General features: G+C 58.9%; 1 protein-coding gene across 4 annotated transcripts in view; it reads right to left on the bottom strand.

Annotated features, from left to right (window-relative positions):
* SULF2 (sulfatase 2) overlaps window positions 1–13,151 on the bottom strand; it is a 117,674-nt gene that overhangs the window by 7,495 nt on the left and 97,028 nt on the right. For all 4 annotated transcript variants that reach the window (XM_055303349.1, XM_055303323.1, XM_055303333.1 and 1 more), the window contains exons 7-11: window positions 12,904–13,079; window positions 9,623–9,751; window positions 8,328–8,384; window positions 7,749–7,878; window positions 5,736–5,928 (exon numbers count right to left, since the gene is read on the bottom strand). In XM_055303349.1, coding sequence (XP_055159324.1) covers window positions 5,736–5,928; window positions 7,749–7,878; window positions 8,328–8,384; window positions 9,623–9,751; window positions 12,904–13,079 — 685 coding nt within the window. The remainder of the gene's footprint in view (window positions 1–5,735; window positions 5,929–7,748; window positions 7,879–8,327; window positions 8,385–9,622; window positions 9,752–12,903; window positions 13,080–13,151) is intronic.

The raw sequence follows: 13,151 nt of genomic DNA, 5'->3' as shown, positions 1-13,151 counted from the left end.
CAAAACTCAACGACCACTTTATCATAAAAACTATCTGATAGGGACGAGGTTAGTATCCAAAGTAGGTAAGAGCTTCTATAATTCAATAGCAAAACCCCAAACAATCTGATTAAAAAATGGGCAGACAATTTGAATAGACATTTCTCAAAAGAAGACGTCCAGGGACGCCTGAGTGGCTCAGTGGTTGAGCGTCTGCCTTTGGCTCAGTTTGTCATCCCGGGGTCCTGGGATCGAGTCCCACGTGGTGCTCCCTGCGAGGAGCCTACTCCCTCTGCCTGTGTCTCTGTGTCTCTTATGAATAAATAAATAAATATTAAAAAAGAGAAGACATCCAGATGGCCAACAGGTACTTGAGCCAACAGGTGCTCAGCATTGCTCATCATCATCATCAGGGAAATTTGCATCAGAACCACAATGAGCTCTAGCCCCTCACCTGTTGGAAGGGCTGCCATCAGAGACAGGAACTAACCGGTCCTGGGGAGGACGGGGAGAGGGAGCCCTCCGCACTGCTGGTGGGATTGTAAACTGGGGCAGCCACTGTGGAAACCAGTATGGAGGGTCCTCAAAAAGTCAAAAATAGACTGCCATAGGATCCAGCAGTTCCATTTCTGAGTGTTTATCTAACAGAGGACGTCAGCACCGTCTTGTCTGCAGCATATTTACAGCAGCCGAGACATGGAGACCAGCTAAGTGTCCTTCAATGGATGGATGGTACAGAAAGTGTGTGTGTGTGTGTGTGTGTGTGTGTGTGTGTGTGTGTGTGTATGATGGAATATTAGCCATTAAAAAAAATGAAATTCTGGGGACGCCTGGGTGGCTCAGCAGTTGAGCGTCTGTTTTTGGCTTGGGGCATGATCCCAGGGTTCTAAGATCAAGTCCCGCATCGGGCTCCCTGTGAGGAGCCTGCTTCTCCCTCTGCCTATGTCTCTGCCTCTCTCTCTGTCTCTCATGAGTAAATAAATAAAATTAAAAAAAAAATCCAAAAAAAAAAAAAAAAGAAAGAAACTTTGCCCTTTGCAACAACATGGATGGACCCAGAGGGTACATGTTAAGTGAAACAAGTTAGACCTAGAAAGACACATATCACCTGATCTTGTTAATATATGGAATCTAAAAATAAACCAAAACCCAAAAAATCCTGAGCTCACAGATACAGAGAACAGATTGGTGGTTGCTGGAGGTGTGGGGTTGAGAGTGGGTGAAATGGGTGAAGGAGCTCAAAAGTTACAGAGTGAGTGAGTCCCGGGGATGCCACGTAGGGGATAGTAACTATAGTTAATAATAGTATTATAGTATAGCTATTATTATAGCTATAGTTAGTAATACTCTTGCATATTTGAAGGTTTCTAAGAAAAATTTTCAAGATTTTAATAATAAAAAAACTTGTGACGGTATGGTGATGGATGCTAACTACTTATTGTGATCATTTTGCAATGTCTGCAATATTGAATCACTATGTTGCATACCCCAAACTAGTACGTTATGTGTCAAATTACACCTCAATGAGAAACTAAGAGACTAAAAAACCCTATTAATTTGAACCAGAAAAGAAGCAAAGCTGGGTAGCACGTCCCCCTGGATAGAAAAGGGAGCAGCTTAGGGAGGGTCTCTTAGCTTCGGTGTCTCACTGGTGGTGGGAGCTGGACGCTCTCCTGGGCTGGGCAGTGAGACAGGGCAGGGCGCATTTTTTCCAGGCTCTAAGTCGGCTACTGAAAACGGACAGAAATCTGGGCCTGTGGGCTAAAGCCAGAGCCGGATTTCTTGCATCTTCTACTAAAAAGACACATTTGATCAAGTTGCTGACATTTGAGAACAGCAGGGATGGGGGGTCATGTAGGAGTGCAGATTCTCAGGTTCTGAAGGGAGAACCAAAGTGGTGTAGACGGGTGGCCTGTTCCCCTGCTCCTGTAGTGTCCGCCCCCCCCCCCCCCCGGCTCTGCACGCTCCGCTCAGGTCTGGCCCTGCGAGCATCCGTCTGACCCCGCTGGTCTGCTCCTGCAGGAGCATCTTTCTGGAGAAGGGCCTGGAACCCTGGTCTGCTCCTGCAGGAGCATCTTTCTGGAGAAGGGCCTGGAACCCCGCAGGGCCCCGCTTCTGCTGGGCTCCCCGTGGCCACTAGGGGGCGCCCGAGGCCCGAGGACGGGGCTCCCGCTCCTGGGCGGGCTCCTGCGGGGCCCACTCCTGCCACATGTTCATTATCTTTCTTTTTCAGACTTTTTCTCTGAGTCACACGGGCCAAAAGATCCGGGGGCCCAGGTCGGCGGCGGGGGCAGGGGGGGGTTGTCTCTTGGCCAAACCGTGGGCCTTTCCTGGCCCCAGGAGGCTGTGTCCTTGGCCTGTTCCTCCCTAAGGCTGGTCCCCCTGAAGCCACAGCGCTGGGACCCCTGATGCCTGATGTCCCTGCGGGGTGGCTCATACCTGCCCACAAGCGCCCCCAAGGAGACCCACCCGCTTCTCCCTGCCCCTTTGTCTTGGTGCTCAGGAGCCAGTGCTCTGGATTTCCCACCTCCACCGCCCCAGCCATGAACCCAGGGGTCCCCAAGCTTCGGCCTCAGGGCCGAGTGGCCCTCCGCGGGTCTGGTACATAAGCTGCTGAGTCCATGGCTCTTTCCTGGCTCCAGTGACAATCGAGAAGTTGAGAGGCTTTTGAGCCTCCCAAGCCTCAAATATTTACTCTCGGGTCCTTTACAGACCAGGCTGTGTGAACCTTTCCCTGGACTTGAAGCCACACTCCTCGCCCTCCTGGTCACCCTTGTGGGGGTTGTTCCCAGGGTCCCAGGGGCGCCCCCGCCAACCCCCGCACTGGGAACCGAGGGCCTCACAATCCCGTGGCCAAGGGCAGGGGCTCTGGAATCTGACCGTTCGGGTGCGAATCCTGAGCAAATGTGTGACCCCCGCCAAGCTGGTTAACGCCTGTGTTCTCACGACAGTCCCCACCCCGCAGGGCTCTTTGGAGGATGATGTGAACAGAACCGTACATTGTTGCAGCGCTCTGTGGTTCGGGCCCCGGCAGCTGGGACGTCCTTGTCCAAGGTCACAAGCTGGGCCTGTCCACCTCCCCGGGCCTGGAAAACCGTGTGCCGAGCAGCCCGCTCTCGGGGGCTGGGACCCACGGGGCCCGTGTGCTCCCTCTCCCCAGACTGAGAACACGCACAGGACCCGCTCCTTCTCCACACTCGGCTCTCACTCAAGTGTCAGCCAGCCGCCCACCCTGGAGCGGCCACCCGTCTCCCCCGGCCACGCCACTGTTTCACGTCCTCCACGAATGTGACACCGAGGGAAGTGACCTTGCTTACACCTCGTCTCACCCTCGAGGCCCGACCTGCAGCTCCCTCAGCACCTGGCACCTGGCAGGGCTGCCGATGTGTTGGGAGCCTAAGTGAATAGACACGGGCCGCCTGGGCTGGCGGCCCCGCCTGGCTTCCCCGCACCAACCGGCATCCCAGCGATCACGGCCAGCTGGGGTCTGAGCTGCTCTAACCCACCTGCTCGGTGTCAGAGGAGGGCGGGGAGCCACCGAGCCTGCCGCCTGACACCGGGTCTCTAATTAGGCTACAGCGGGGAACCATTCAGCCTCAAGGAGGGAAATAAGCCGGCACAAGAGGGCGCTGCACGATTCCACCTGTATGAGGTCCCTACAGCACTCAGACCCCCAGAGATGGCGACGCAAGGGTGGTGGCCAGGGATGGGGGGTGAATGGGGAGTTTCAGTCTAATGGGGACAGAGTTTCGGTGCTGCAAGATGAGAAGAGCTCTGGGGATGGATGGTGGTGATGGTGGCACAACAGTGTGGATGTGCTTAATGCCACTCAACTGTGCACCAAAGAACAGAGGGGCGCCTCGGGGTGGGGGGGGCTGTAGTCGGTTGAGTGTCCGACTCTGGGTTTCAGCTCAGGTTGTGATCTTGGGGTTGTGGGATCGAGCCCTGCATTGGGCTCTGTGCTCAGCGGGGAGTCTGCTTGAGATTCTCTCTCCCTTCTCCCTCTGCCCCGCCTCCCACCCATGCTCTCTCTCAAATAAATAAATCTTAAAAAAAAATAGTGAGAATGGTAAACTTTATGTTATGTGCATTTTATCACTGTTAAGAACAAAACACCTAGATCTAAAATCTCCAATCAGGCTTCTCTTGTTCCTGGGTCAGGGGGCCGGAGAAGGGGCGGCAGGGAAACTGCCCAGCTCTGGAGGGGGCACTGCTGGGCCAGCTGGCCAGGTCTGCCCAAGAGCGAGGACTTGCGCCCAGCGGCCTCGGAGCATGCTGCAGGCACAGGTGCGTTCTGGGGGGAGCTGAACCTCAGTGGGCCACGACTGGCCCGGAGTGACGGGAGTTTTGCAGTCGGATGGAAGGGGACTTGGGGTCCCCGCTCTCTGCTCCGTGGCTCTCTAATGGCCTGTCTTCCTCAGCCCCTGCTGGGAGCTCCTTCCACTGGGATGGGGGCTCCTCCCCACTCATCCAGAGCACGGTTGATTCTGATTATTCGAGGGAGTTATGTTCTGTAAGGTCACCCGAACACTGAGTTACGCGACATGACACCACTGCTCCTAGGGGAAATGTGGGGTTGGGGTCCTGTGAGCCTCTGGTCATAGCATGTTTGTCCACTGTCAAGACAGGACCTTGTTTTATGCGTATTTCTGTTTAAAGACACCTCATTTAATGTATTGTTAATTCTGGGACGCCTGGGTGGCTCAGTGGCTGAGCGCCTGCCTTTGGCTTGGGTCGTGATCCCAGGGTTCTGGGATCGAGTCCCGCATCGGGCTCCTATGTCTCTGCCTCTCTCTTCGTGTATCTCTCATGAATAAATAAATACGGTCTTTAAAATATATACATATATATAGTTAATTCTTCAACACCGAACCCCAGCCAACAGCACCGGAAGTAAGCTAATCTGACACACCCAGGTGCGTCTTCTCCTTAGGGCGCATCTCAGCCTTCCTGTGCTCGGGGTCACCACACGGCACGTCAGCACCATGCCGAACAGTGAAATCACCGAGCAAAAGCACAAAGTGACCAAACGTGACACTAAACAGAAGAAAGAGATGCTCATCACACGCGGTACGAGAGCTAAAGCCGGAGCAGAGCGCCGCCTCGTTCGAGCTCAGCTGGGAGCCTGCACGCTGGTGGCTCAAAACTTTCCGCCGCTCTGCTCATGCGGTGAATGATGAAGAAGCACCCTGAGTACTGATTTGGGGGCTACAGGGAGATCTTAGAGCGAGGCAATCCACAAATAACGGGGATCGACCGTGTCAAACAGCTCTGCCTTCCAGAAACGTCCAGAGCCTGATCCCTTCTTCCTGCAGCCTGGGCCGAGCACCAAGGCTTCTCGCCAGCTCTCCCAGCTGCCCTCCTGGCCCCCCCCACCCCCCGCTTCTCCCAACCCTGCACAGCCCACCCAAGCGGCAGCTGGAGGGTCCCTTGAACACACAAATCTGACCTCGGCTCCTCTGCTCCCAACGTCCGATGGCTTGCTGCAGAGGAAGGGCCGCCCTGGGCCCTGTGAGGCCCTATGAGGCCCTGTGAGGCCCTGGCCCTCCCGTCCCCCTTCACAGGGAGTGTGCTCCCACGTTCTCTCCCCACTGGACCGGCAGGCCCTGTGTCCCTGCTCCTAGGGGCCACCTGGCCCTGGTGACATGCGTCCACAGGACTGTTTTGAAGGAGAGGATGAGCGTGCCTCCTGCCCCCCTGCCCCCTGCCCCTCCTACTCCCTCCTGCCCCCTCCCGCCCCCCGGGGCCACACTCACTCTTCTTAAAGAGCTTCTTCCTGCGGCCGGCCAGGCTGAGCTTGTAGTCCCCGGTGTCGCAGGCACAGGTCTCGCTGCCCTGCGCGTAGTACTTGGGCACCAGGTTGGAGAGGGCCCTGCCCCCCAGGCGCGCGGGGCCCTTGCACTTATGCAGCTTCAGCTTCCCCGAGGCGTCCTCCACGCACTGCCACTTCTGCAAGACACGTGAGGGCCTCAGGCTCCCAGGCCTTGGTGGCCCCCGCCCACCGCTGCCATCCCCTGGGGAGCCCCCTGTGGGTTTCGGCCTTGGCCTTCCTGGAACTGCGTGTTCAGTGATGGACAGAGCACGTCTGCGCGGGAGGAGCACGGCGGGGACCCGAGCTGGGGAGGGCACTCCTGGAAGGGGCAGTGCCAGCACGCTTAGGGCCTCAGCCCCCTGGGGCGGCTCGGCCAGCAGGGCCACGACTGTCCTGCCCCGGGGGGTGACTGTTGGGACGGGGATCCTGGAGGCTGTAGCTGGGGGGAGGGACGGACGCCTCCCCAGCTGCTCCGGGCCCCACCTCCAGGGATCTTGTCCTTTGGGGTAAGCAACGTGCTCTGATGATGTTCTGAAGCTGCTGCTACGTCCCCATCCCGCCCTGGGACTGCCTGACCCCCAATCTGGGCCGGGGGGTGGGGGAGAAGTGCACCGAGGGGGACGGAACAGTCCAGGGGAACCAGGGCCCCCGGCCCCTCAGTCCCTGTAGCTCAGAACTGAAATCGGAACCACTTCGGGCATCTCACCCGCACGCAGCTGCAGGACGGCAGGGCTTTTGTTGGGGACATTTAGGGACCTTCAGGGCCAGGGCTCCAGGGCCTGGAACCTCGCTCAGCAACAAAGGGAGCAGCATCACCCACAGCTCTTGTTCAGGGCACAGAGTGGCCTCTTCCCAGACAGTACGTCCCCCCACATGGGGTAGGGGGGCCCAGGGGCTCAGCAACAACAGGGGGAAGGGGCACGGCCATGGGATGGCCCAGCCCTAATTCCAAGTCTAGCGAGAAGGAGCCCGAGCGTGGGGCCCGAGCGAAACCCACGGCCACCTGGGCCTCGGAAGCCCCGCGGCTGCTGGTGAGAAAGGGGACGCGGAGGCCCGCTTGCCTCGCACTAGTGGGCGGGGGACCGAGGCGGGGACGCACGGCCTGCACCCCTCGGCCGGGCCACCCTCCCTGCTCCCTGTGCCCTTCGGCCCTGCCCTCCCGCCCCCTCAGGAAGGCCGAGCACAGACGCTTCTAACACCCGTCACAGCTCCTGCCATCTAATGTCACAGCTCCTGCCATCTAACGTCACAGCTCCTGCCATCCGACTGTACGGTGGTGAGGTTCTTGGCAGTTCTGCAATCAGCTCACTTTTTAAAAACCTCATTTATTTAAAAAGGCAACTTCCTATTTCTCATCTAACTGGAAAGCCAGCAGGAAGAGGCAGTGAAGTGACAGCAAGGGGACTAAGATCTGGGGCATCGTGTGTGCGGAGGCCGCAGCGGCTCCGTGAAAGGGGCTGAGGAGGGGCTACAGGGAGCTGGAGCCACACTCGCCCCACACGGCACTTCTCCAATGTCTGAGTGTCACCTGTGCCACCAAGTGTCACCTGGGGTGTCACACATCAGCAAAACACCATACCTGACCTCACCAACTCTGTGGACTGGGGGCCTGAGGGCCAGCCTGGGGAAGGTCAGCCTGGGAAGGGACGGCCTGGGGGAGGGATGGCCTGGGGGGGGATAGCCTGGGGGAGGGATGGCCTGGGGGGGGATAGCCTGGGGGAGGGACAGCCCAGAGGAGGGATAGTGGGGGGGGGAGGATAGCCCAGGGAGGGACAGCCTGGCTGGAGGGACAGCCCAGAGGAGGGATAGCCTGGGGGAAGGACAGCTTGGGGAGGCACAGCCCGGGGGAGGGCCGGCCTGGGGGGAGGGGACGGCCTGGGGGAGGGACAGCTTGGGGAGGGACGGCCCTGAGATGGAAGGGAGGACAGGAGGCCCCGGCAGCGGCCCGCCGCCTCACCTGGCCCAGCTGCTCACAGGCCGTCTGGTACTCGGCGCGCTGACACAGGTCTTTCACGCGCTGGTATTTGGGCAGGAAGTTCTCCTCTTGAGCGTCCACCTTGTCATTGTCCCTCTTGTGGAGCAGTTTGCTGCGGGGCAGAGAGTGGGACGTGCGGCTGGTCTCCACGCTCTGGAGGAGGAGGAGTGTGACCCCCCTACAAGCGGGGTACCCCACGCAACCCCCCCCCCCGGGGGGGGCACTGTCATCACGGAGGACAGGAGTCCGGCCCGGCCACACCTCCTGGTCGTTCAGAGGCTTACGATGCGGGAACTTTATAAGAAACCAAACCTCCCAGACGGCAGGAGTCGGGAAGAAATTAGAGAACATTTCAGGCCTGGTGGAGGCGGGACAACACGTCTGGAGGGACATGTGGTCTCCAGACTCAAGTTCTGCGTCAACCACGGGAAGGGTGAACGGGCTTCCTTCCAGGAAGGTGTCCAGGCGGCTGCGGACACTAACTCTCCCGCCCCACGGGTGCAGGTTGGGCTGCGGGGAGCTCCCCGGGAGGGGCAGTGGGCCCCAGGACCCGGCACTCACCCTCTCTCCACCAGGAAGGAGTCCCGCCAGACCCTCATCTTCTTTTTCAAGTGAAACCTGGGAGGGAAGCACACGTCCACCTTCTCATCAATGTGGGGGCCTCACGCCTCCCCCCCATTCCCCAAGAAGCAGGGAGGTGCCTGGGTCCACGATCGATGGATTGATCGGCACAGACCCAGGGCTCTGGGGGCCGTCGGGGTGAGGGCCCCAGAAGCTCACAGCCCCACACTGAGCAGAGCTGCATCCTCCCTGGAGACGCAGGTCTGAAGGCACATGGGGCGGAAATGGGCAGGGTCAAAGGTTTTTGGGTTTTGGGGGGGGTGTTATCCTCTTTGATCCTTTGCGGTTGGACTCGTGCAATCGGAGTGTGGGTTTCATATGATCTCACTCTACCGCTGTTTCCCAGGCAGGGGCTCAGGCTGCCAGCGGAAGCTTCCACCCTGCACCCCACTCCCAGGTGTCCTGGCTCCCCACCCAGAGCCCCTGCTGCCCCAAATGCGCTGCTTTACGCCTGCACAGCTCAGAAAGCCCCCTAGTCAAACGGAGGAGGCTCCAGGGAGGGGTCCCCCCTGCAGGGCGGCCAGATGTGGATGGGAGGTGCCAGGGCTGCAGGTGGGGAGGGCAGGTGAGGCCCCAGTCGGGGCGGCTGGCGCGGCGGGCACTCACAGAGCGGCCACCAGGTGGCGCTGCTGCCACGCCAGGCCCCACGGCGCTCACCTTCCCACGGCCTAGTTACTGTTGCCATGACCAGTCCCCCCTTCTGCTGCCAGGACGCCTAGGTCTGTGCCGGGGACACCAGCCGGCATTAAAGCCCTAAGGCGCAGTGAGGGGCGTGCAGCCCCCCGCCCCAGATCAAATGCCCAGAGTGGGCTCCACACTCGCTGAGACGGCCAGCCAGGCGCTCCGCATCTCTGGGATCGTTTGCTTTGGTAAAATGGGATCATAGCAATGCCCCCTCCACCCCCCACTGGGTCACTGTGATGATCAAAATGGTAAATCCTCCGCGAAGGCCTCAGAGCAAGGAAATGGCTAATGAGCGTTCACGCCTGTTGTTATGAAGTTTTACAGGGTGTAGCCCGAGAGGGTCCTCAACGGGTCGCCCTGGCCGTAATCCGGAGGGGAGGATGGAACCTTAGGGAGAGAACATCCTTCTTTCCCGTGGCAGGTAAGTGGGCGGGATCGGGGACCCCAGAGCCCCAGCTCCTGACTCTTGGGGATGCGCCCCTCTCAGACCCACGAAGTGTGAGGATTCAGGTACCCCCCCCCCCCCGCACCAGTCCCGCTCCCCTCCTCACCGATTCACAGGCCGTTCTGTATCCAGGAGCTTGAGGATGGACTTCCCATCCATATCCGAGGGGATGTCTAGACCGGCGATGTCCAGGATGGTGGGGGCCAGGTCGATGTTGAGGACGATGTGGGGATTCCTGGGGGAGAGGGGGAAGACAGGACTGGGCCACCCGGGCAGTGGTGCCAAAGCCTCGCTTGGGAGAAGGGTGGCCGGAGGGATGGAAGTGGCCGGGGGCCCACGCCCTGAAGGTGGGGAAGCTGTGATCTTGTCCCTCTCCAGCACTCCAGGACTCTAGGCTCCCATCTGCAGCCCCAACTCAGTGGAGCCCCCAGGCCTCCCCACCCTGCACCCCCTGTGCCCTCCACACATACCACAGGTACCAGGATTAACAGGCCTACACCGGGCCGCTGCTTCTGCTGGGGACGTCCTCCCTGCCTCCCACTACCCGAACACAGGACTCCCACCTTTAAGAGCCACTCTAGACCTTGGACCTGCCCCCACACCTGTCTCTGAACCTCTGATGCAAACCCTGGCCCATTGCTCTTCTTGGCCAGGCCTCAGGGCCTTGGTCCTCACTGTTCCCTCTGCTGGAACATTCTTCCTCCAGATGCCAGGGTAACTTTCTCCCCTACCCTGAGTTCTTTGTTTAACAGTTACCACAGAAGCCTGTGACAGCCTCCGAGGGGCCCCACGATCCTTGCCCTCCAGCCTGCACAGCTTTGTGTGCGCCACCCCTTCACCCCCAACAGTGGGCCAAGCCAACAGAATCCAATAAAGGTGATGAGACGTCACCCGGTGGGGACATTACATGCTACACAACTTCATCTTGCCAGCTGTCCCTTTGTCTCCTTTCCTCCCCGGTTGGCTGTGAAGATGCAGGCTGCCCTAGTTCACCAGCCCCCCTAGGAGGATGCGTGGTGAATATTCTGGGAGGCAGGCGCTGTGACGTCAGGTCCTCTGCTGGCACCTGAACGACCTTCCCCGGCCCAGCCTCCAGCCCTCAGCCTCCAGCCCTGCCGAGTCCTGCTTGCAGCCTGAGCAGAGGACCACGCTGAGCTGGGCCCGACTGCTGAGCCAGGGAAACTGCGAGATACCAGTGTGTTGTCTCTACTCGCTCACTTTGTAATGCTTTGTTACGCAGCATAGATTACTATCACGAGGCCCTTCCCGGCTCCTGCCGCTGCCCTGAGGCCTCATCACCCCCATTTACTCTATATTTTACTCATATGCCTGGTTTATTGTCTGTTGCCTGTTTAGAATCTAATCGGAAAGCAGGCGCTTCCGTCTGTCTTGCTCACTTCTGTATTCCCAGCACTTTTACACTTAGAATACACTGGGGCTGCTCAGGAAGGGTTAGCCTAGCAAATTCTGTTATTTATCTCTACCATGCGTCTGTCACTTCTCCTGTCTCCTGTTTCCACCTACAGGTGTTCCCAGTGTGGTGGCAGGTGCCCCGAGGGAGGTGCTCAATGCAGGGGTTGGCCCCTGTTGAATGAATGATGGCCACGTGGCCACACTCCCCATCCAGGTGGCTTGGTGTCCCCCACCCTATTCCCTGGAGTTGAGAGGCAGGCCTGGGTTTTAGGATTTCAGTTGTCTCCTCCTCCTCCCCAGTCCAGCACCTTGTGGACACTGGACAGGTAGCCAGGTGTGCTGGGAGGGCTGCAGGGGGTGAGGCCGCATGGAGGAGGTGTCTGAGGGCGTGACAACTTAAATGTCAGGTGGAGGGAGCTGGAGAAGACTGCTGGGTAAGCAGGCACCGAGGGGAATGTTGGCAACCAGCAGATGAGTTGGCTTGAGGGTGTCCAGTGGTCTTGCTCCCCAAGACTAGGTGGGAGGCACCCCCAGCATCCAGGCCCTGCCTGGAGGGCACAGCGCCCTGCTCCACCCAGATTCCACTATCCGATGTACTTGGTCTGGTCACTCAAGGTTTTCTATCGCCCCAGCTACCGTGATTGGTTCAGGGATGGACACGTGACCCAGGTCAGGCTGGTGAGAGTCAGCCTCAAGCCTTGTTGGAACCACTGCTTGGTTTCCTAAACCGATGGCTGCGAGTCACGGTGAGTCTACCACCATGAGAGAAAAGCCTGCCTGCGAACGATGCCGATTCAGACGAAGCTGGGCTCAGAGATGGAAAATGAAAGCTTCCTGATGTGATTGTGGGACTGCTGGATTCAGCCATGCCTGAAGCCACACCAGTAAGGTCAATGCCTGTAGAGTCTTTAGTGGGTCAAATTCTTTCCATTTACAGGAGAGGCTCAGGGTTGCAGAGCGGCAGGAGCAGAGGCTGCCTGGCTTAAGCTCCCAGCTCCTTCCCGGCCACAGCACGTGAGCTCGGGCAGCCTCAGCTCTGTGTGCCCCAGTAAACGGGGTCACAGCAGCGCCTACCCTGCGGGGTTGTTGGGGTGCTCACATGACTTACGCGGCAGACCCGGGCTGAAGAACAGCTGGATAAGCATGCCTCTTATCGTAGCTCTCCTGACACGGGAGCCTGAGATCCAGCGACAGGGAGGGATTTGTTGAGGTGGGCAGTGGGGAGCAACGGGCCTAGCCTTGAACCCACACAAGCCGCCTTCTAGAACTGTCTCCAAGCATTCCTTCCAAGGGATGGAAGTCAGGCCATAGAAGTGTCTTAATAGCAATTTATCTGCCTTTCAGAAAACCATCTGAGTTGGTCTCCATACTACGGGGATCTGAGGAAGCCGCTGCTACGATCACCTGCCTTTCTATCCTCTCCTTGCCCTAGATGTGGCATTTTTGGGGCCAGAACATGACATCTCAAAGGTTGGCCCAAGGACGATGCTGGTCGAGGGCCCGCAGGGTCCTGGAAGGAGGATGAGAGGCAGACTGCTTCCCTCTGCGCTGTGGCCGGAGCTGGCCCCCCTGACCTTGGCGGACACCCCCCGACTAAGTGGCAGGGTTCCTCTCGACAGCCGTCCCATGGATCACCCCAGCCAGACATGAACAAAGGCGGCCTTACCACGCGCTGGTGGTGACGCACACGTAGCCCAGCTCCCTGACTCCCTGGCCCACTGCCTCGCCACAATCTGTTTTCACGGATGCTAACGGCCTCTGGTCTCTCCTTCCCCAGCAGAGGGGTAGACAATGTGTCAGCATCGCTGTTTCACTTGGCACCGAGGTGCACCTGCCCAAATCACGTGCCACCCAAGGAGTGGCTTGGGGCTACCCGGTTGAACCACTGCTTCTTGCCCATCCAGGAGGCCGATGGGTTGGAGCCTCCAGGCCTCCCTGGAAATGTGGGGCCCTGGGAGGGGGTGATGCACTTACAGTGAGCCAGCCTCCACGTTGGGGCCCCTCACGTAGAATGGGACCCTGATGTCAAACTCGTATGGCATGGACTTGCCCTTCACCAGGCCGAACTGACCGATGTGGTAGCCGTGGTCGGCGGTGTAGACGATGTAGGTGTTGTCCAGCTCACCCGTCTCAACCAGCATGTTGTAGATCTGAAATGCAGGCGGGGCGGTGAGGGCACAGGGAAGGGCCGTGGGCACCGTGAGTCCTGCTGGCCTGGCCTC

This window comes from Nyctereutes procyonoides, unplaced genomic scaffold (assembly GCF_905146905.1).
Source record: "Nyctereutes procyonoides isolate TBG_1078 unplaced genomic scaffold, NYPRO_anot_genome, whole genome shotgun sequence".
NCBI lineage: Eukaryota > Metazoa > Chordata > Mammalia > Carnivora > Canidae > Nyctereutes > Nyctereutes procyonoides.
Note: the sequence above shows the minus strand (reverse complement) of the source record. Positions and strands in the feature narration are given on the sequence as shown.